The sequence below is a fragment of the Grus americana genome, chromosome 7 (genome assembly GCF_028858705.1).
Source record: "Grus americana isolate bGruAme1 chromosome 7, bGruAme1.mat, whole genome shotgun sequence".
NCBI lineage: Eukaryota > Metazoa > Chordata > Aves > Gruiformes > Gruidae > Grus > Grus americana.
In genome coordinates, this window is record NC_072858.1 from 1324589 (window position 1) to 1348962 (window position 24374).

The following is a 24374-nucleotide window of genomic DNA, read 5'->3' on the forward strand; positions in this document are numbered from 1 at the left end:
GGGGACTGGGCAAGTGAGGGACCTGCTCAGGTTCGTGGTGGTCCTTGCAGCCCCCTCCCCTAAGGAGGTTCTGGAGAAGATGGAAGAACCTCTGCAGGAGTGTGACATTTCCACTTGGCGTGGCCACGCGAGTGGTGGCCGGGGCTTGGGTGGGCGCCCAGGTCCCACGGCAGAGAGCCGGATTCAGCAGGGAAGGGTGGAAGCCTGGAGTGGAGGAGACGTGACAGCCGTGCCGTTGGTGGGAAGCGGCACATTCACACGAAACCACGGTGCTTTGGAGATTTTCAGTGTGTGCATGCGTTGACAGCCTCATTTGGGTTGTAATTTAAGTTTTGGAGAGGAGGAGAGTTAAAGCTGAGATAATTGCCTAAATGGAAATTGATGCTTCTGTTGTACAAAGGGGATAATAAAATGGCATTTTCCTTTCTGCTGCAGATTCTTTCCATCAAAAAAATGTGGAATGAGCGTCTCCCAGATCCTCACTGAGATGTCCTAGAGCAAATCAATACTAATGGTGTGGGGGCGACCAGAGCATTGCCAGAAACAGATTAAAATTCAGCTTCCAACCGCTCTGAGGCATCCTTTAGAGGGTTCATTAGCTTTCTGAACTACTCTTTTGCTTCACCTTGGAACATTTCCTTCTTTCACATCCTTATTAAAATTCCTTAATGCAACTGTGTTTGTGTACTTCACAGGTCTCAGCATTTTCTACTTGGGAAAAAGAGTTACACAAAATAGTATTTGATCCACGCTACCTTCTCCTAAATTCAGAAGAACGTAAACAGGTAAGCATTACCTCCAGCGTAGCTTCTGATTGGCAGCAAACATCTCCCAAATTAACCGTAATAACAGAGTAATTATCGTGGTAGGATGAAAAGAATTGCACCAAATTAAAATTCGGGGTTTTTTTAGTTTTTCAGTAAGACCTGTAATTTAGGCTTGCTCACACGAAAGTGCAGTCGCCTTTGGAAAGCAAGTGGTGACAAATGAGTTTGCACATGGAGACGAGCTAGGGTCTCTTGGGTGGTAGGAACAATTTCTACCAAGTCTGGGAAACTGGGCTGTAGAAAGGGAAATGGCCATAAGGTAATTTTTCCACTCCAAATTATTTAAATATGGTAGAGAGACTACATCATTTTAATTACTTAGAATATTTTCTAGGAGTTTGGCGGTATTTACTGCTGTATTTTGCAACAACAAAACTTGCTGAACATAAATGGTTAGAGCACTGTGGCTCTGCTGGTATCTGTTCGAGTGGGTTTAGGTTTTCTGGCAAGCTGCAAAGGGAAGTGGGCTTCTTGCTGCCTTGCTTATTTGGGCGTTGATTATCACTAGGGTTCTAAAAGGACCTGAGGGCTGCAGATTGGTCTAAAAAATTTAGGAGAGATGCAAGGATGTTGCAGAGAAGGTGAGCACTTCTATTCTGTAGTTATTTCTCTTCCTTGTCAGTCTTTTGTCATCCTGGAGAAGGAAGAATTTCAAATATGGGATTGTTCATTTTTTAAACAAACATGATGAAAAATGTACTTATTCCTATTCAGTTGCACTGGGGCCCATATTGTCTTGTGGTTCTCCAGAGAGCTGCTTGTAGGGATTTACTGAGGGACTGGGCACATACATCTTCATTTTCTCCCTTTCCAGTATTTTATTTCCAACAAAAAAAAATTGAAATAAAATAATAATGAAATATGGGAATGAAAATGTAAGAGAAACTGCTAGAATGGAAAATACTGCTAAACGAGAATTTCAGGGAATTGGCAAGGACGAAACCTAGACCTTAATGAGTCAATCAAGATATATTCCTTCTTTCATTTTATCAACCTTGGAGATGATAGAATAAAAATACATCATGAATACACATAACAGAATGTGCTTGAAGCACTGCTGAGGGGAACCTCGTTTGTAGGGTATATTTAATACTCAAGGAAAGGGTTGTGAAAAGCGAGTAGTTGGCAGTCCGGTAGGTTGAAACCCGTGGTCAGGTAGAGGTTGGCTCTGCGGGTGACGGTAATGCGTGCTCAGAGCTCAGGGGGAGGAGAGTCATCGTCGGTGGTTCTTCTGCAAAACAGGGTTTAAAAAAAGTAAGCTTGGGAGCACATGCCAGGTGTGTAATATATTTTAGATACTACGCTTGAAGTTAAGATTTCTAGCCATTCGTTATGAGTAGTTCCATTTAATTAGACCCCATTTTCCTCCAAGAAGTAGTTTAAGAAGAAAATTAGACTCGGACAAGAGTAGATGCCTGATTTAATAAAAGTACTTCTTGAAGTGCAACTCAAATTAATAGAAGACATTATTTAGGTTTATGGAAGCATTTACCTTCATGGATGCTGACTGTGACATGAATAGCGAGTGTCTGGGTAGTTTTTAAATTATGCAAATGAATTTGGATTGGAGGGGGGTTAGAGGTGAAAAGTGGCTCACAATGAAAGTGAGGAAGGAATGGATGAAGGAAGGAACGCAGGAAGGAAGGAAGGCAGGAAGAAAGGAACGTAAGAAGGAAGGAAGGCAGGAAGAAAGGAATGTAGGAAAGAACGCAGGAAGGAAGGAAGGCAGGAAGGAAGGAAGGCAGGAAGGAAGGAATGGATGAAGGATGGAACGCAGGAAGGATGGAACACAGGAAGGATGGAACACAGGAAGGAAGGAACGTAGGAAGGAAGGAAGGCAGGAAGGAAGGAATGGGTGAAGGATGGAACACAGGAAGGAAGGAACACAGGAAGGCAGGCAGGCAGGAAGCAATGAGTGCCAGAGCATGGCTGGCTGTACTGCAGTTGTCTTCTCCCCATGGTCATGGAGGTGGGTTGGAAAGGGCGGGGAAGGCGTTTTGACTGTGATCTGCAGGCGTCTGAGGAAACTTCCTCTTGAGCTTGTGTTGAGGTGGGTTTGACTTCCAGGAGTGCAAGCTCTGCTGTCGGTGGGTGTCCTTATACAGCCCAAGGAGCATAACGATCTGTTATTGAACATCGGCAGTTTGCTCCCCTTACTTACCAGTATTTTCCAAGGGGTTATGAACAGTTGAAAGATGCTACTATGTTTAAGCAAGGAACAGTGAAGGGTAAAGGAGTAACTGTATTAAGATAATGAGCTATCTGTTAATTTTGATTTATTACCTTCATAATAGCTTCACTGATACCACAAAGGCAAGCAACAACAGTGTCACCTACTTTATTTGTTTCATTTTTCCGTCTCCTCTTATATTCAACTTATGCAATTGCATACAGTATAATATATTCAGAATTCCTAGGGTTTTTGTAGTACTTTTTTCATGGCCATTTTTTGATGTTCACTTTTCCAGTGCTATTTTTTCCCTTTTCCACATACCATACTAAATACCAGTTGTAATTTGGTTACTTTAGCTTTCATGACATGTAGATTTGCACCTGTGCATCCTTGCGACTGATGAGAAAGCAACTGTGGTAGTAACTGTAGTAATCATATTTAATGTATGTCATTTGTGGTGGAAAGGATGGGGAATATGGAAAGCTAATAGCATTTTGAGGAGCAGCTCCTTTTATTCAACAGCTTAAGTGTGCCACACCTTTTAGAGCGTGAAAACAGCAGGGCCAGATTTTTGATATTAAAAATTCGATTAAAGCAGTTGGCAGAATTTTGTGACATAGTGAAGTCCTTGAAGCCTTTTCAAGACACCAAAAATCCTGATGCTGAGTGCCCTGCTGCATATTTAGCTGCCAAATACTGTTAGGGGGAGGTTGTTGACCCCTCCAAACACATTAAAGCTTTTGGGTGTATATGTGTTCAGAGGATCGTGTGTCAGCTCATGGGTTTTGACAACTGATTTGAAGGGTCTCCAGGCTTTTTTTGGGGTAACCTGCAGAATATTGATGTTTAGCATTATAGACATTTTCATAGATTCCAGCAAGTTGGGAGAGATGCGAGATCCAAACTAAATAAATACAGTCAGTTTGTACAGATATAGGCATGAAAATGCGAGCAAGACACTGGAGTCAGGAAATTTTGATTTATGTTGCACTTGATGTTTGAATTAAGATGTTATCTGTCCAAATTATACCTTTTCCCAGCTACTTCTTTTGCGGGAACATAATCGGTGCTGCATGAAGCAGATTCAGCTGCACGCAAGTCAGCCTATACTGAGGGCAGATAAGAACTGTAGGTCGTGAGATTGACAGCCCTTTGATCAAGTATAAATACCATCAAGGCTTTGTTAATAAATGCTGTATCTTGTTTCCCTTTCTCGGAAAGATATTTGAACAGTTTGTCAAGACCAGGATCAGAGAAGAGTACAAAGAAAAGAAAAATAAATTGTTGTTAGCTAAAGAAGAATTTAAAAAGCTCCTTGAAGAATCCAAGTTATCGCCAAGGTATGGCTTTGCCTTATGAAGATTTGTTAAGATAAGCTTTCTCATTTAGCCTGCGCTTATCAGCCCCGGGACGCCGTAACAGCGAACGTACTCTTTACAGCAAGCTCGTGCATCCACTGTTACAGTGCTGGGTTGACATTTCTTCCCTAATATTCTACAATATTTTGTTATATTACTGGGAAAGGGAGCGTACCGGTTCTCTCCCTGTTCCTTTCTCTCTCTCTTGCTGTCATTAGGACTGTGTAATATTTTACATAACATGTTTATTTTATAGGCACATACATGGTACAATTACAGAGCGCGCACACACATATATGTTAGCTATACAAAATCAGTACCTGCATGGTAAATCTCTAAACGCTGGTTCCAGCAACGATGTTTTCAGTCTGCAAGGGCAAAATCGTGCTGGGCTACAGGACCAAGAGCATTTTAGCAGTGAACGTTTTTGTTGAGCTGACAGTGAGACCGCAGCATCAAAGAAACGCGTCTGCCAGCAGTAGGGTCTGGCTGGAGTTCGATGGGCAATCACACGCCACGTTTGCGTCGGGAAATGCTGGACCTGACAATGAAATCCTGAGGCAAAGCTGCCTGTGGGTTTCAATTGCACTGTGCCCATCACTCGGAGTTACGATTAATTCATTGCTAATTTTAGAAAAGATCAAACGAGCGTGGTATTTCATCAGGTGTGCTGTACTACCGACAGTCAAAGTGCATTTGTTTGCAATTAGACACGGGTGAGTTTCTCCGCTCTATTACAGGCTAATTATTGAAATACTGCCCATAAGTACCAGCAGGCGTAGATTAAAACCGCAGTAATCTGTGCTGTAGAAAATACTGTGTTAATAACTCAAAGTTGTCCTGTCAGCTGTCACCCAGGTTTTTCCAAATCAAAAATTGGAAGTTCACATTTGCAGGCTGATCCTGAGTCTGAAGCCTGGGCAGTTCTGGCACGGTCTGACCTCCCTCGTCTGGGGGTTACTGATGTGTTCCTCTCAAATATTCCCCAGAACACCCATGTTTAGTGTCTGTGTGAAAAGTAAAGCGAGATCCAGGTCAAAGAGTCTGAGCGCGGACTGACAAAGTCGCAGCTTTAAAATGTCTCTCTTTTCTGCAGAACGACGTTTAAAGAATTTGCAGAAAAATACGGAAGAGATCAGCGGTTTCGCCTTGTTCAGAAGAAGAAAGACCAAGAGCATTTTTTCAATCAGTTCATACTTATTCTTAAAAAGAGGGACAAAGAAAACAGGATACGGCTACGGAAAATGAGATAAAACCTCCTGAAACTGGCAATAAATAGACAAGTCGATGTTGTGAGTGCAGTAAGAAACTCAAATGAAGGCTAAAGCGTTCAGGGTTAAACTTCCAACAACTTGACGCGGAATCGGATAGCCCTGAGAAAAACTTTCTCTAAGTGGAGTTTATTGAATATATATTGAATTTGTGAAGGTTGTTCAGCAGGAATCAGAAGGATATTTTGTTCTCAAAGAATTAATGTTTCATATTGAAGCTCTCTTTTGTACAACATCCAGAGTTTGATGCATTTCTAATTGTCATGATATGTCAATCCCTTAATTGTTTTAATTATGCAAATTACTTGTAATATACACAAATTATGAATCCAATGCAGATTTGTAATTAGGCAGAAGCAGATGCCATCCATAACAATCTCAAGATATTTTCATCATTTAGGGGAATTATCTAAAGCAATCTTTCGGCAACTTTATGCATTAACATAAAGTATTTAGAGGCGCGGTGGTACGCAGGAATTCATTACGCGGTGTTCATACGTCTCTGTCCAGTTCTCTGAGTAGTAGTAATAAGATATTAATCGTTAATCTTAGTGAAGAGTGTGAAAATCTTGGCATACGTTCCATAGGAAAACTCTCAAGTTTCAGAAATTGCTTCCTACTTGCCGTGAATGGTGCCGTCAGGCACGGGCGATAGCAGCACTTCTCCGTCAGAGTTCCTAGAAAGAAGTTCTTTTGTAAAACCATCGCAGTATGATTTCAGTTACGTTACTGTATGTGAAAAGTCTGCATGAGATTTTTCTCATCATCTTTGTATAAATAAATATTTAACTTTTTTAATTAATAAATATTTTAAGCCAATTTTCAGGGGGTTTTAAGCTTCTAAACTTTTTGAAATACTGGGTAAAATAGTGCAGGTCTGATGGTTTTTACTTGAGAGGCAGAAAACCAGAGAGGGCTCCTGCCGCTCATGCTTTGTATGCAAATTCCACGAACAGCGGCTGGAGTTCTGAGCATACTGAGAGCAAAATAGTCGCTCTGACTATGAAGGTAGGAAATCACGGCTAGAGAAAATCAGCACAGCTCTGCTGAACATCAGTATATCCCTTCCTTTATGCTGAAAGAAAGACACGCTCTCCTCTGTCTGTGATCATAACCATTTTCTCAGTTGGCCTAATTTTTAAGTTACTACTCATTAGATTTGTAGATTTCTATTAGGTAGGAGTGATTTTGATATTTTCCCCAACCAATGGTAATTTTTCTTTAGACGTGTGCTGGATATTTTTTATAATCAAGGAAATAAAGGCTATTTTATAGTGCTTTGGAAAAAATGAACTCAGAATAATTCCCAGAAGAGCGCTTAACGTAAGACGCGTTTTAGAAAGTACGTAGCATTTCACACTTCTACACGGAAAAAATGGTCATTTATTTCTATCAGAGCAAGACCTGACCCAAAGTTGCTGTTGGTATGAGCGAGGAAACACGCTGCAGTGTTGGAATTACCAGGTTAAAGAGATGCTGCCAGCTTCGTCTCCCCTCTGCAGGTGGGGGTTGTACTGTGGGGCCGGAGTGCGAGCTGGCAGATGCAATTGGATTTTGCGTGGCTTGCAAGGCTTGTGGTAGCCGCTCGCTTACAACTTTATTTAAGGGTTATTTTTACCTCGCTGGAAGAGCCTGGTTTGGTTTGTGAGTCGGGAGTCCTGCGGGGGTTAGGGAGAGCCAGACGCTGGTCGCTCGTACGGGTGGTAGGACGAGGCAGCTGTGGCCCAGGAAGAGGTGTAGGTCTTTCAGGAGACCTGACGACGGGCTTCACAGGGGGTTTCATAAGGTTTTGCAAATTTTCCTGTTAAAAAAAAGGAAAAGTAAGGTGCATAAAACCAGTGAGATCTTGCTTTTATGACCGAAAGCTCTTCTGTTTCAGTGGCTTGTACCCCTCGTGTTGTTTTCTGGTTTAAATGTATGTGCGTATCCAGACCCTATACTGCCATCCCCCATTTCAAATATGAATAAAATGGGGTATTATTATCTTGGGGATTCTCCTTGATTTTAGCATTTCCTGACAATGTCGGAAATCCTCGTCACGATGTGAGTATGGTAGTGAATGGATAACGTGTTTGATTTTCTGGTGAAGTGCTGTGAAACACAAGTGATCGGTCCCAGTGGTGAACCGTATCTGTTAGAAACCCTCCAAGTTCGGCGCTGTTTTCTTATATTTAAAATGGAGGAATATTGAAATGGGCAGCTGGCCCCATCACGCAACAGAAGGAAAGGTGTATATTAAGGCACGTTATAGTGCAAAATACTGATAGTCACCGAGGTAAAATACCTTCAGAGAAGCGGTTCAAATTTGCAGAAGCGTATGATCTCATCCCAAAATAATACTTTGCTGCCCTATTCTCTTCACAATACCCTTAACAAATCCTAATCTCACTTCAGGTGCCTCAAATTAAAACATTCTCCTCTCTTGTTGTTAATATGTAAGAAAAATGACTTTGTCGGGAGCGACTGCTTTTCATTGTTCATCAGAAGTCTCAGGCGATAGCAGAGCCCATCCTCCACGTTGCGTTCTTGATTCTTAGATAGAAATAGTTTTGCCGAGCTGAAAGAGAAACGTGGATAACACTAAGAAACAACAAAACTATTTTAGATTTGAACTTAAATCACAGAGCGCCTTGTTAGGGATGCCGTATTTATTCCTTCTGGCTGGAGGTGGTAGCGGAGATGCTGCTCCTCGTCCGGATTTGACTCCTCGTGAGCACGGAGGGTGGATGCAGCGCAGCCGGTCCCAGGGTGCGACCGAGACACCCCCGTGCTCATGGGGATGCACTTCTGCCGAAAGCAGGAGCGCCTGTTCTCGGAGCCAGGGCATAGAAAATTAAACAACTTTTGGGTATCCTGTGTATAATGCAGAAAACTCCCAAGGACTTGAGGGGAACCATTACATCCCCTTTATTTATGTCCCACTTTCACCACGTATTATCAAAATATACGCATTAGCATTATGAATATAAATGGATTAGCATTCATGTCTACCATGTCAAAGAAGAACCTTCTGTCACAACTTTTTAGTACAGTCCGAGATGAATATAGGTGCTTTTTGCTTTACCACGCTATCCTTTGGATTGGTATAGTATATAGCACATAATAGCCCTTAATATTCTAATTATTGTTATTGTTTATAGTCATATTACTTTAGTAAAATGTTACTACTTTACAGTTAGGAAGGCCTTGAAGGTTGCAAGTGCCTTTGATGGGTCCAAAAGCTCCGCTCCAGGTCCGTCCATTTGTGCTGCAGACGGTTGGGCGAGGCTGTTTCTGTCAGGTTAGAGGTGAGGTTGGTTTGGCTTCCAGGCAGTGAAAAATGAGGCTATCCCTGGTGCCAAATCCAGCAACTCTTAGAGAAAAAGTGCTGACGCTTGGTTTGGTTGTGATTCCCCAGGAAACGCCTGCGTGGTGGGACCAGGGAGGTGCAGGAGCCCCCCGCACCGATTCAGTCCATCGCTGGGGATAACTTCATGGCTGGTTTGGAAATTGCACAAGAATAATGGCCACAAATGCGTGACCATCATACATTAGTGGCATATAGTGGGTGCCAGGATATTCTAGCGATGTAAGTCCAGGGGAGATCACCTGCGGAGTCATACATAACACCCCAGGGCCACTGCTCGCCACAACCACAGCTCTGAGCTTCTTCAGGAAACTTTGAAAAGCGCTAGGCTCCATCAAACGGTCAGAGTTGGTTATTTTTGTCAGGAAATACAATGTTTGCAGAATTAGTTATTTTCTGCAATATACCTAAATTTTCATGTGCTGGGATGCCCACGTTGGAGTGTCTTAGCCAAGATACAGTGAGGACAAACAGACTGCTATTGCATCATTGGCCAGACCACATTGCAAATAATTTGAATGGAGCTCACCTGTGCAAGGTGACGCAGCGGTGGCTGGACCAGGGGGGCACAGCCCCCATCACTAGAGGACACCAAGGAGAAGAGGAGGTGATCATGTAAGAAAAGACTACCAAAAAAAAAAAAAAGCCCTAAAAGCCTCAGACTTTGTTTGCCCAGGGCAGTTAAATCTAGAAAGGGAGATGTTTATTCTGCATGATCACACTAGGAGGGGGTAAGCATAGCAGGAGATGATGTTCACTAAACCTGAACAACTCCACAAGAACAAATCAGAATAAACTGATTTTCATGAGTTAGGAGTTAATTTCCAGGACTCTCTTTTTAGCTTCTAAAATGAGGACACTCTTCCTTTTATCTGGGTAACCAAGAGGCAAATCTAATTATTCCTGATTTGAATAACCCATTGAATTTTTTTCTAGAGTGGTTTCAAGACTGTAGCACTCTGGGTGGATTGCAACTAGATTGTTCAAATTATTTTTGTTAGAAATTTTATTCATCTTCAGCTCTCCAGGAATCCCCACATTTCCTAATCCCTGTCATATGAAAACAAGTGAAATCAATCTTTTAATTCCTTGGCTCACCAGGATCACCTGACATGGGTGGATTGATGAGGGCAATTTATTTATTCCCAGTCACTGCCCTGGTGATGGGTGGGAGGTTGTTGGGGGGTGGGTTGTGGTCTCTCTCATCTTCTCCTGACCCAATGCAATTTTTCCAACCAACTTGATCACCTCTGAGCCCCTGTGCCAAGGACTCTCCATCTCACACGGGGGGGGGGGGAATTCTTGACCCCAGCGGCAAGAAACTCAAACTAATCCCCCAGCCTTTTACAGCTGCATCCATCTGCTCAACGGGAGGGAAGTACCGAGGCTGACCCACCTACCTGCAGCCACTTCTCAGCTGCTGGGCTTGGGTGAGTCTGACCTGCCCTGGTCACAGCTCAGCCAGGAGCTGCCTGGGCAAGGGGACATGGCTTGGGGGTTCTGGTGTCTGTTTCTCCTGAGCCTGTGATGAGCAGTGGTAGTCTGGCCGTTGGAAGTAGGTAAAGGTCAAATTATACTGGATTTCTGAAAATGAAAAAGAAAAAAGGGTGGGGTGTTTGAGAGGCTTTTTTTTTTTTTTTTGGTGAAGTCAGAAAACAAAAAGTCTAGAATGACCTTAAGTGTTCCTAAAGGAGCCAGTAAAACTGTGTAATAACCTTGAACTTGATGTTTCTGCAGGGGAAAAGAAAGGAAAAATGACTAAAACAGAATCTTCAACAAGATTTTTAATAAGTGTGGTCTTTCTCTGTCATAAGAGGAAGAAAACCTTTGCTAGGTTTGAAAGTACCAGGAAAATGAAATGCAACCAGCAGCAGAGTCAAAGCCTGCTGTAGTAGCAAGGGACAGAACTAAAAATGAGTTTGGGAATGCGGGCAGTGAGAACGAGCTAAACACCTTCGGAAAGAAGCTGCTATTGTTGGTGAAACTTTCAGCATATTGAATTTCTTAGGACCAGAAAATCTTTTATCAAAATGAAAAGATTTTGATTCTACAGCATTTGTTCAACGTCGCTGTATTTCAGTAAACCAGATCCCGGTCTGCTTTGTTGAAAGAGTTATGGAAATTAAGCTTGAAATATTTGAGGGTTAAAATAACCCAACACCCTGTTCCTCTAACCCGTTCCCTGTGCCCAGGAGCTCAGCTGTGTATAATTCCTCCTGACAGGCATTTGCCTATTTTGGTTCTCAAAACCTGCAGAAACAGAGATTTCAGAGATCCCCAGGCAATTCGTTCCCCTGCCTGACTGCTGTTAGCAGAAGTTTTCCCCTTTGTCGTGGTTTAGGCCCAGCCGGTAGCTGGGTGCCACGCGGCCGCTCACTCAGCCCTCCCCCAGCGGGATGGGAGAGGAGAAGTCTAACAAAAGGCTTGGGTCGAGATAAGGGCAGGGAGAGATCACTCGCTAATTACCGTCACGAGCAAAACAGACTGAATGTAGAGAGGAGATTCATCTAATTTATTACTAGGCAAAACAGAGTAGAGCAATGAGAAAATACAATCAAGTCTTAAAACACCTCCCCCCACCCCTCTCATCTTCCCGGGCTCAACTTCACTCCCGGCTTCAGCCTCCTCCCCCTCAGCGGCACAGGGGGGCAGGGAATGGGGGTTACGGTCAGTTCAGCACACATTGTCTCTGCCGCTTCTTCCTCCTCAGGGGGAGGACTCCTCTCAACATTCCCCTGCTCCAACATGGAGTCTCTCCCACGGGCTACAGTCCTTCACGAACTGCTCCAGCGTGGTCTCACCCACAGGGTGCAGACCTTCAGGAGCAAACTGCTCCAGCGTGGGGTCTCTCCCACAGGGTGCAGACCTTCAGGAGCAAACTGCTCCAGCGTGGGGTCTCTCCCACAGGGTCACAAGTCCTGCCAGCAAACCTGCCCTGGCGTGGGCTCCCCTCTTCACGGGTCTACTGGTCCGGCCTGGACTTGCTCCAGCGTGGGCTTCCCACGGGCCACAGCCTCCTTCAGGTGCCTCCACCTGCTCCGGCGTGGGGTCCTCCACGGGCTGCAGGTGGAATCTCTACACCCCCTCATCCTTCCTCCATGGGCTGCAGGGGGACAGCCTGCTTCACCATGGCCTTCACCACGGGCTGCAGGGGGGATCTTTGCTCTGGTGCCTGGAGCTCCTCCTCCCCCTCCATCTGCACTGACCTTGGTGTCTGCAGAGTTTCTCACATCTTCTCGCTCCTCTCTCCGGTTGCAAAAGCTTTTTTTTAACTCTTTTGTTTTCCTTCTTAAATATGTTATCACAGAGGCGCTGATTGGCTTGGCCTTGGCCAGTGGTGGGTCCATCTTGGAGCCGGCTGGCATTGGCTCTGTCAGACACAGGGGGAGCTTCTAGCAGCTTCTCACAGAAGCCACCCCTGTAGCCCCCCCGCTACCAAAACCTTGCCACACAAAACCCAACACACCCTTCCAACACGTCCTTCTCTTGCTGCAATTTAAGTCCATTATGGACCCTCATGGGCATACGCAGCAATGTACACGCTTTTTATTTTCCATGGGAACTTCCTTTGAAACAGTTGGCTCTCTGAGCAATACCCAGTCTTGGCACGGGAGAAGGAAACAGGCTAGGTCACACCTCGGAGCTGCTCTTGCCCCTGCCCAGCCGCGTGTGTTGGACACGGGCCGTGCCTGCCGTCTGCTCGCACGGTGATGTCTGTCTAGGTACTGGGTCTGCTGCATCTCCTTGGAGTCTCCAATTGCTCTGTGTCTTCCTTCAGGTGCTCCATGATTTCATAGCTGCGATGGACTTGGTGTTCTTCTGCTCAGGTAAGTGCCTTGGGGGTTTTGGATATCAAATTTCTCAATTTTCAACTTGGGGGAAAATAAAAACCATTACAAAGTGTGTAATGGTTCCCAGTTCAACCAACAGTGTAGAGAGAACAGCCCTGAAACCTCAAAAAAATTACCTAGAACAGGACACGTTTAGCAGATATATTTATAAGTTGGCTGGGTCATTGGGAAACCACTTGAGGAAGAAGAATGAATTTGAACTGGCCACAGAGAACATATCCAGAGGGAACTCTGGTTTTGCCTCCCTTACGAACAAAATGCTAAAAATTAAGGAAGTTGTAATTTAAAACTAAGTTGAGGTGAAACGGCCTGCCAAAGGCTCGAGCTTGTTGCATATTTGCTTCGCATGCTGGTAGACTACTGATAATCACTTAGCTTGAGTAATGCTGTTTCAAGAGTAATTTGTTTGTTTACATCCTTAGCAGGATTATTTTTGAATAAAAAAGAGAGAAATAGGAGGAAAAAAGCAACTATGATTATCTTATGGGTTTTTTTCTTTAGGAAAAATGAAAAATAATAAATTCTGAACAATATAGGCAATGTGAAAATATGCAAAAGTCTGTTGATGGAAGGTTTTTATGGGTTTTTGCTTGATGGGTTTTTTCTGCTTTTTGGTCTCCTAACAAGGCTACACGTTTTTAGGTAGAAGTTTAGTGGTTCAGTGATAGGTTTTTTTAGTAATTTTGTTTTACTTTCCTAAGTAGTTTGTGGCTCTGTTTTAAACTTAGTTCTTCCTGTTACGATTTCTTCACTTGGGTTTACTTTGGTAAATATTACTTTCATCCCATTCCTCTGGGAACACGTTTTTATATTGCTGTGATCATTGTTGGGAGAGCTAATCTCTAGCATAAATGAAGAGAAGTCAAAGAAATGAAAACAAATGATGGCAATGTTCCCAAGAGACTACAAATTTACTTTTCTAGATTCACAGCAAGATGCTTTGGGTTTGCTTCTGTGAGCAATTTAACTTGATTTATCCTTCCAACCGTCAATGAAATATCTATATATTGTATTTCTTCAGCAGTGGCTGTGACATCCAGAATTGTTGCCTCTCCACATGCTTTTCATAATGAATACACTTCTGGCAAGTTCGCTTGTATCGGAGCTGTTTTGTATCCAGACAGTTTTTCATGGTTTTCTTCCATTTACTTGTCTTGAGGTTGTTATATTTAATAATGTCTTCATGTTGGGAGGGAAAACAGGGCAGCAACTAGAAATGCAGAAAAAATGCTTCCTCTCAGAATGGGATCCGAGTTGCGCACCTTTCTGCAGAGAGGGATCTGAAGCTGATGTTGAGTATTCAGTTTTTTGAAGAGCTTGTGAAAAGTTACCTTGAAATATTAAACTGGATACTCGGTCTACCCTTGACTGATTGCTTTATCGTTTGTCAAAATTGCTGTAAATTGACTGTTTTTCCTCAAGCATCCTATACCGGGCCGGGGAAGACACTATTGCAAAATGCTGCAGATGTCTACCTGTAGTTTTGGTGTGCGTTAACCTAGTTTGTTCAAGAGACAAGGTAAAATATGTAGTGGTGTAAATGAAATGGGTGGATGTACGAAAAACGTGTTGGGAACCCAAGTTCTGAGTGTCAGCACGCTGGTCGCTGCAGTCGCTGCCTCGGCTGCATGTACATGACATGGAGAACAGTAGGCTTAAATTTGTCTAAGCATCCAGATCTCCTAATAACTGATAACCTTAAATTAATGCAAAGATAAAGGGTTTTGTTGAAGTTCCTGCTGACATCAGCAGAGTCAGGCTTCACCTCTTGGGTCATAAATACTGAAATTTGGAAAACAGCAAAGAAAGCAGGGACTTCAGTCCACTTCTCAGGTCTCTTCTCTTCTCCTACATCCCTGCAGAGATGCCGAATGCCTTCCTAGACTCTAGTCCTTTTGTGTTGACAATATTATTTTTTTTATCTAATTTCCAGTCCAAATGCAACCATAGGAAACATGTACCACTTGTTCTTTCCCGCCTTTAGTGGTCATCTGCCTAGTGTGTTGGTGAAGGTGCCCCCGCCCTGCGTCACTCACCCAGAGTAAGGCAGGTTTCTTCCAGCCTTTCAGGTTAGACACTTGTTTTTGCAGTTGCCTCTTAGCTTTTCTTTGTACCCACCACAGTTCATGTCTATGGAGGTTTTTTCAGTGATCACAGCAAAACGTGATAATTAGATGCAGTTACCATACAGGTATAAGGTAAATCTAAGTCTGCCATGTTTCTGCTTGATGATTGCCTTTCCTTTAGCATAAATTAATCCCCAGGTACCTGATCTCACATTCCTTATTGCTAAACATTGCCCATTGCTATTCATCCTACCTGCCAGGTGATCGGTTTCTGCCATTTAAGCCTCCTAAGTTTGAGTCGTGTTCGTTAGCACATCAGCGGTGAGCACGTGGTGGAGGTCATGCAAAGCCTTGAAGACGATGCCGTGTAGCCCCAGAGTTTCTCCTGCAGCACATCCCGGTGTTTCTGTCCTGTAATTCTTCCTCCTTTTCCTTCCCCCATTCATGCACTACCCCCAATGCCTCTGTCTCTCCCAGCAGCTGCTGGTGTGGCATCCTTCTCAAAAGCTCTTCTTGAAGCCCAGCCGCATCACGTGAACTGTGTTTGCCTACAAATTGTGTAAAAAAAAAAAAAAAAAAAAAAATCAGTGCTCTGCCCCACTTCAGTCGTGGAGCTGTGAGCTGCTCCACTTGGTTTATTCTCCACCCTTCTTGTGCCTGATGCGTTTCCCGCTGTTCCTCTCCATTAAAGACGTTTGGATGGTGATCGTATCAATTGTGTTTGGGTTTGCTTACAACTCATTTCTGATCCATTGTTATTTCCATCCCACGTGTTCAGCAGCATTTACCTTGTGGGAGAAAAATGAAGGAATTTTTTTTTAAACTACAGTTAGAGCTGTTCCTGTCCTCTCATCTTCACTGAAGATCACAACACATCTTTCTTTTCTCCTCTGTTTATAAAACTGAGTAATTTGTCAGCATTTACCTCTGAAAACGATTTTCAAGATATATATCACAATGTCTTCTGTAGTTGATTTCTTTTGAGTTAGCTTCTGATAAAAAAGGGAGGGCTTTCTTTGCTGAGTCAGCCTTTTTCTATTTGCAGGCTCTGAACACTCCCCCATCGTTGTGAGCTTGTTATTTCTCTAGAGAGAAAAAAGCACCTGTCCTTGGGAGTTCTCATTCTGGCTTGAGATGTAAATTTCAGATATCTTTTCAATTGAAGAATCTCCAGTTCTACCCTACATATGAGTTGCTGTGCTGTAAGCAACAGTCTATATCTTTCTGAATTAATTTTTTCACATTTGCCTGTTGGAATCTATTTTTCTTTAGCCATCATTGTCTTCAACCAAACCACTTTGGAATTAACCAACCAAAATGATTTGGGGTTTTTTCCTTCTATATAACTAGCTCTTTTATGCAATTCCCAGTGTTTATCAAACCTATTGTTAACCTAGCAACATCTTTTGTTAGTAGTTTTTATATTAGGTGTTCAGCTAGAGCAGGTCTCCTGTTAAATCCTCTCTGTTGTTGCTTTCATGGCAGAGCGTGATTGCGGTGAAATTTAAATTCCAATGTTGTCCTTCTTGATATGAGAACCTCCCCTGGCTCCTCTCAAACTTCTTCTGCAGTGCCTCCTCCTCAAATATATGCAACAAAATAAGACAACTTCAAGGGGCACTTGTTAGAGGCGATGTTCTTCACCACCTTCTCACAACTTTGTGGGCAGCGTAAATAGCTCCTGATACTAAATCACGTCTTAACTGCCCCGAAAGACTTGACGAGGAAAGGAGAAGGAGAGGTGAGTGCTAGGAAATCCTGGGTGGGGGCGCGGTGGTCTGGAAGGCGAGCTGCAAGCATGGCAGTGCCATCTTCTTAAATCAGGTTTTACCTGATGAAGCAAAATATCTTTTTTTATATATATATTTCTCCTTTCCCTACTTTGAAGAAAAAAGCTTTTCCCTGGCATCACAGGAAAGCAGAGTTTCTGCTTGGAACAAGCACTGCATGAAAAACAAGAATAAATTTAGCTTTAAAGAGCACTTTTAATAAAGACCTTCTACCTCTGAAAAGGCTGTGACTGTAAGCGCAGTAGGCTGAGACTTTCAAGGCCTGTGTTTTGCTTGTATTAAAAATAATTTTCCATAAGATGTGATATTTTTCCTCCTAAAAGAATAACATATTGATTTAATAATTCAAACATAGTCAACCGAAGGTTGATATGTCTAACCTGCATAGATCTTCTTACAAATTGCAACAGTATGTTTTTATTTTTAAACAAAAACTGCTAACATTTTCTCAAGAATAATCAGAGTAGCTGTAATGTTACAAAGTGGGGGAAATCCTCTTCCCTGCGGCACCTGATAGTGCTGCTCAGAGCGAAGACTGTGCTCGGAGCGGGGTGACAGGCACAAAAAGGCACAGGGGACTATGCCAAAACGTGGGGGAAGGAAATACGTTTGGATGTTTTGTCTAGGAAGGTCATAAAATAGCAAAAATAGAAACTTTAGAAGAACTTGAGCAATGATAATAGGGTGGTTTTGGTGGCGCGATGCGCAATGTTTCTTCTTTCTGCTCTGTTGCCATTTAATACTTATAATCCTAAAGGAGATTAAAGGTGTTTAATTCACTCATCAGTTTCTGTAAGTGGCCTAAAGTGAAATTCAGGCCTTTATTAAAAGGTATTATTTACAGACCACTGGAGAGCTCTCTCTTCTCTTCCATTTCCTCATGTCGTACCTTTAGAGGGGAGTTATCTCTTTGATTTCAGTCCCGGTCCTGCTCAGCCCCAAGGAGCAGCCCGACGTGCGATGCTCACGCGCGCATCACGGCCGAAGCCAGCAGGAAGCGATGATGGGCGGTGACTGGGAGGAAGGCATCTCTGTTCTTGAACTGCACGCGATGTGCTGGAGGGGACCAGCACCAAAGTGGTGTTACTGTGTTAGGGGAGGGACGGCCGGTGGTCAAAGGCAAACAGCTTTTCTGGGCAGGGTGAGCTGCTCTGGGAGGTCCCTCCTGTCCTCCTCGGACCAGGGAGAAGCCGTAAGGTAGGCTGGCTGCCTGAACTGCTTCTGTGGGATCTTATTCTTATTTAAATAGCTTGAAGTGAGTAGTGGGGGCAGTTACTGCTTGCCATCTGCAGCACCAGTCTCCTGGGGTGGGATCCTGTCTTATGAGAGATCCTTATGGTGTTTAAGTTATAAACTCCTCTCCTCTCTGTCGGAAAAGCCACAGGTTTCATGAGTGTTTGGCCTCCTTAAAGGAAGGATGAAATAATATCCAGGTCTGAAACATCTTCACTTTTCAAGACAAAATATATTCAACTGGTAACTCCAAACATGCACGACTGAATACAGCGCAGATAAGACAGATGATGTAGTTGGTCCGTATTTGTCCTGGAGACTCTTTTGGAGAACATGCCCCCCAAGGCAGTCTGCATGCTTCATGCTGAGCTGGGGAGCGGCCCAAAAGGAGCCTCGCAAGCCTTATCTGACATCTGGGCAACATAACTGCCTGCGGCGATGGTGGGGCTGGCACATTTGCATCTTCAAGTCATTGAGTGTCTGCAAAAATAGTACAAAGCAAACCCTCACCCTCTGCTGCTTTTCAAGGCAGAGGTTTAGACTGGAGATGAGGGAAAATGTCTTCCCCCAAAGGGCTGTCAGTCCCTGGAACAGGCTGCCCAGGGCAGTGGTGGAGTCCCCGTCCCTGGGGGGATTTAACAGCCGTGTAGATGTGGTGCTTGGGGACAGGGGTTAGTGGGGGGCTGGGCAGTGCTGGGGTAACGGTTGGACCCGGGGATCTCAAAGGGCTTTTCCAACCTAAATGATTCCATGATTCTGTGATTCTAAGCAGATGTTGTTCTCAGCTCTGGCAATCTCCATGTATTTTTCTGGCCTCAGAGCAGTCACTTACCAGGGATGCTGTAACTTTTTCCCCCAAGATAACTTTCCATCTGTGCAGTTGTCCCGATAGGCTCTGGGGATGGTGGTGGTTCAGGGCTGCTCTGCATTTTCCTTTGCAAGGCAACGTGGGTGCTCAGCATGTCTAAATTCCCTGTGCAGCCTTTCTGCTGAATCTCCTGTGGCTTCGGAGCAGGATCTGTGTTTGCGGTGCACATCTCCACGGTCTCACGGCAGCCTGTGTGTGAGATCACGTTTCCAGCCCCTCGCCCCGGCATGGGGAGAGCCGCGGTCGGGCTGCTGCTGCCTGCAGCCGCTGCGGGGGTTCGGTCGCTTTGCTCCAGCAACTTAATGCTGGTGACCTAAAAGTAAAGCTAATTTCTTTGTATTGCAATCACTTAGGTGGGTGTTGGTTGGGTGAGTAATAAATTGCCGTTGTTGATGAGCAATGGAAGGTCTCAGTAAAGCAGAACTGCTCGTCCCTGTGCTGCTGACATTTGGAGCAGGCAAGCACAGATGAAGCGCTGACAGGGGCTTGGGCTTTTCGCAGGGGAGAATTACAGGTGGCAGATGCACTCTACGGATAATACCTTTGTCAGTGCCGATTTGCACAAATATTGGCTAATTAAAAATTATTAAATCTTTCAAATCTCTATCATCACTTTATGTTGCTAAAGTCTCTGCAGTTGCTATAAGCAAAGAGAGTTTTGTAGCACGTCAGCTTTTGAAATTGTTACACCAAAATCTCTATTGCCCTAGGTTGCTTTGGAAAAAGCAGATCAGTGTACTTTAAAATGAAAGTATTTGCTTTAGACAATTAAAAACCCAATATATTTTGACTTTTAATTTTTTTTAAATGCAAACTACAAATTTTTGATACTGAAATTAAGAGCATGAATATTCTGATCACTGTTCCCATGAACTGCATGAGTAATTTTTTTCTGTAATTTTTTTTCCAAAAAACTTAAGCAAACCCCCCAAAATACAGTGAAATAAATAAACCACAATTTATTTATTGAATTATAACCTCCCAAAGGGTCTTCCTCATCCCTTGTGCTGGAGAGTTGTTGCTGATGTTGGAGTGGCTACGTGGGGCTCGGGCAGAACGACGGAGGAAGGAGAGGCACGCAATAGCAGCTGGCTGGCTAACAAGGGTGGCTTGCACGGGGAATTTCTGCGGCTAGGAAAATGTTAAAAGGAAAAGTGAGCAACTGCGCCACTCTCTTGACCACGTAGACTTCATGGGTTTCGCAGTGTGACACCGGAGCCGTGCAGTGAAAGAGCATCTCTCCTGGAGACCCCGTTATCCAGGAGCGTGGCCTCGGCTCTTTCCAGAAATGACTATTGATCGGGCGGCTTTCAGAGCCTGCCCCTAGCCTGTCCAGGGCAGAGTATTGCCATTAAAAGAAGAGCTGCTCTTCACAGCAAGGGGCTGCAGCCTTGGCTGTGCCCTACTGCGCTCGTCATGGGGGTCACCTGTGCCACGAGTGTGGAGATTCGTGGTGGTTGTTCTCCAAAGTGGAGATTGGGAAGAGAAAAGGCAACTTTTTCCTCTCTGCTTTGTTGGTCTCTTTACGTATTCTGCACTTGTCCTCTGGCAGGAGAAAAGTTTTGCCGCAGGAGAGACGCTAGGGAAAAAGAAAACAAAAAAGCTATAAGATTGTTTACTTTCAATGCTGGGAATTATAACACAAATTATGCAGAATGCCAAAAGTAAGCTGAAACGCATTCAGGAGAAGGAATCAGTTTTGCATCCCAGCACTGATTTATTCCCAGCGCTGGTGGCTGCTGCCACCACCAGCCATGAGAAATCCAGATCGTTCTGTCGAGGCAGGACCTGACCGTCCCGCAGTCGGTCACACCTCTGTTCCTCGCGGCTTTGGGTAGGAATTCTCATTGCACGAAAAACGTGTTTCTAGATTTCTTGCCATGTTTCTGGATGTCTTTAACCTTGGTTGTTAGGCTTTACATATGGGAAGAAAGAATTTTATTTCCCTCGGTGGAGTTGTCAGCTGCTTCTTGGGCTATGTAAGTAGCTTGTGATTATCTTTCATGATAAAACCTTCATGGTGATAAAACCACTGTGTTTTCCAGCTGGTACTTGGTAGTGTTGGAGAGAAGGAGGAGATGGGTTTTTTGGTGCTTTCTTTAATATATTTATTTTGAAACAGTAGACAAGATGACAAGTTTTAGTCCACCGGTCTGTCCATAGTACTCAGGAAGACAAGATATTATATTTCAAATCTCACTTACTTTCTCACAGCAGCTCTTTGATGTGTATTTCGTAGACTGTCTCCCAGCGATGGGACCTGTACCTTAAGGAAGAGGCAAAAAAATTCAGTGTATTCCTTTACTGGGGCATGTTGTGGGATCAGCCCTGGAGCAGGCGGGCAGACAGCGGGGCACCGAGGTCCTTGCTCCTGTATGAGCATCCCCAAGGGTTACCACAGGAACCTGCTGCAGGAAACCCACCAAAAAGCTGATTTCAGTCCAAGTGAATCAGAAACATTATTTTTTAGTCCGGCAAGCTCCAATCTGATTCCCAATTAAATGCAAAAGAAGCAGGCAAAGCAAAACAAACTGGAGAACCTGTTGTGGCTGATGCCCTTGATAATTTCAGTCGCACCGATGCAAACCCATAGTAAAGCTGATGGTTCGGTGGCTGGTAGTAACTCAGCTCCTTCTGACAGTAACGACAGAAGCAGATGGTTTTGCACATGGTTTTTATTTCCATTTCTATAAACAAACATTTATTGTGACTGCTATGCTAAATATATATATTTTATTAAATGGTCTTAGCTGCTACTGTGAGTAACGGTAATTACCCAACCCATGTGTTGGGTTTATAGCTAGACTCTGACACCTACTTTACAGCAAATGAATATGTGATATATAGATATATGAATATAGTGACATCACTCCAAAGTTTAAAAAAAAAAATAAATTGGGCCACCTTTAGCTGATGTTCCACAGCCAGAATAATTTCTAAAGCAATCTTCATGGCTGTCTTGCATGGTGCTAAGGGCAGTCTAATATGAAATATGCAATAGCTCAAGTTCTTCCTTGTACATCTGACGTGACACTTTTAATAAGAAAATATACCTTCACACCACACCCCTGCATCTTCCCAGCAATTCAGGGAAATGTTTCCAGGTTTTAATTAAAACCAGATGATGCTCTTCCATCTAGCTGCAGAAAATCAGCTAATCAGGGATTGGGAGGGAGAGTGAGTGCTTGAATGCACATTAACCCTGAAGGACAGGCAGATGCACTGCTGACAGTAGAGCCTCAGCAGTGCTGCATCAGCAGGGCCTGAAAAACAAGGAAAAACCCAAGAATAGCTCCCCCTGGTCCTGGCTCTGCCGCTCCCTGCAGCGGGCAGCAGATGAAAACGTGGAGCAGCGAGCATCCGCCGCCTGAACCACCGCTTGGCTTAGCAAGTGGCTGGAGGCAGTTATGCATTTCCAAAGCCTTTAAGAAATCACACCGCTGCTTTTTCCTCTCCGGAGGCTGAGGCTGTGGTTGTTTGCGGGAGGGCTGGGGACCAAGGTCACTGGACGTGCTGCCCCTTGAGCCCTCGGATGTAGAAACCCTCCCATTTTTTCAACGTGGCCATTGGGCTGCGCACCAATGTTTCGCCCAGGCGTGCCTGAATTTTCCTAATTTTTCTCTGGGCTGACTTTTTTTTTGTCTTTAAGCAAATTATTTCACGAACCAGCATGCCATTTGGTAGCAGCATTAGCAGGGTGCAGCCCCAGCTGATGAGCTGGCTGAGCCCTACCCATGGAAATGCACATCCCGTATTAACCTGGGGTGCTGGAAGTCTTGGCAGGCAGGGCTGCAGCAGGCAGAGCTCCAGCCACAGGCCCTCAGACCCTAAGCTGGTTCATCTCCCCGTAACAGATAGCTGTGGAGCTGCAAGCCCATGCTGTTGGAGAAAGCCCACACTGGGCTCTGCACCTTCCTCTGGGCACTTGCTGGCACGGCTGCTGTGATGAAACGGGTACGGCCAAATGCCAAAGCTCCCGTCCTCTGTAAAAGACATTTAGCTTGCAGCCTAGTTCCCTGCTGAGCTCAGACTGGTGTAAAACCATTTTGCAATCCAGCACGAGCTCCACCTGCGATGCATTAGCTTGTGGGCACAGCCTTGTCAAAGCAATACACTTGAAAATGAATGCTAACAAATTGGAAATCATACTGCTTTATGGAGACTAGAGAAAAATTGATATTACCTCTACCATCTCCTCCGCTTCCTTCTCCACTCAGAAAGCTCCTAGACTAGCTGCAGCAGTGCATTAAAAATAGCAGAACCAACACAGGGAAGCAAGAGCGTGTGCCCTGCTGCTCTGAGCCCACAGCAGGAATGGGGCGTGCAGTTACATCTCTTCGGTTGTATCTTGCAGTCACCATTGCCCGTGCTGCCCTGAACACTGCAAAGCTGAAGTACTGTCCCGGTTTTGGCCAAAATAGAGTTAATTTGTTTTCTAGTAGCTGGTGTAGTGCTGTGGTTTGGGTTGAGGATGAGAATACTGTTGATACCACACTGATGGTTCAGTTGTTGCTGGGTAGTTGTTGTGCCTACACCAAGTCAAGGACTTGTCAGCTCCCCAGGCCCTGCCAGGTGCAGAAGAAGCCGGGAGAGCAGAGCCAGGACAGCTGACCCAGGCTGGCCAGAGGGATGTTCCCTGCCGTGTCACCTCGTGCTCTGGATAGAGCTGGGGAGGCTGGCCGGGAGGGGGGATCGCTGCTCGGACACAGGCTGGGCGTCGGGTGGGTTTATTTTCCTTTTGCGTGTGGGGAGCAGTTGCATTTGTAGCATCATCATCATCACTTTCCTTTGTTATCCTATAAAACTGTCTTTATCTCAGCCCACAAGTTTGTTCCCATTCTCCTCCCCACCCCCTGAGGGGAGAGGGGTGAGCAAGCGGCTGTGTGGTGCTCAGTTACGGGCTGGGGAAAAACAAGTACCCTCAGTAAGTGTATAATTCAATTTAAATACTGGAGCTGATGTTTTTATTGGTGTTGGACAAGCTGTTGGTGGGCAGCTGGAAGCTGGTGGGTACCTGTGTATGCTCAGGGCAGGTTCTTGTTCTTCCACAGCTCGTCTGAAACCTGTCACCATGCAGGAAAGTGTGACAGCACTTATCAACAAGCCAAAATAACAGTAAAAGTCATAAATACTTGAATAATGTGTTCAGTGTTGGGCCCCTCACTACCAGAAGGACGTTGAGGTGCTGGAGCGTGTCCAGAGGAGGGCAACCAAGTGGTGCAGGGTCTGGAGCACAAGTCTGATGGGAGCGGCTGAGGGACCTGGGGGTGTTGAGCCTGGAGAAGAGGAGGCCGAGGGGAGACCTGGTGGCTCTCTACAGCTCCCTGACAGGAGGGTGTAGCCAGGTGGGGGTCGGTCTCTTCTCCCAAGGAACAAGCCATAGGACGAGAGGAAACGGCCTCAGGTTGTGCCAGGGGAGGTTTAGACTGGAGATGAGGGAAAATGTCTTCCCCCAAAGGGCTGTCAGTCCCTGGAACAGGCTGCCCAGGGCAGTGGTGGAGTCCCCATCCCTGGGGGGATTTAACAGCCGTGTAGATGTGGTGCTTGGGGACAGGGGTTAGTGGGGGGCTGGGCAGTGCTGGGGTGACGGT

The 24374-nt window shown here is 44.7% G+C and overlaps 1 protein-coding gene across 3 annotated transcripts in view; it reads left to right on the forward strand.

The window, feature by feature from the left end:
• Positions 1 to 7566, forward strand: part of TCERG1L (transcription elongation regulator 1 like) — a 91389-nt gene extending 83823 nt beyond the window's left edge. For all 3 annotated transcript variants that reach the window (XM_054832724.1, XM_054832725.1, XM_054832726.1), the window contains 3 exons: positions 696 to 785; positions 4222 to 4340; positions 5455 to 7566. In XM_054832724.1, the coding sequence (XP_054688699.1) occupies positions 696 to 785; positions 4222 to 4340; positions 5455 to 5611 (366 nt within the window). In that variant the 3' untranslated portion in view covers positions 5612 to 7566. The remainder of the gene's footprint in view (positions 1 to 695; positions 786 to 4221; positions 4341 to 5454) is intronic.
• The last annotated feature ends 16808 nt before the right edge of the window (positions 7567 to 24374 follow it).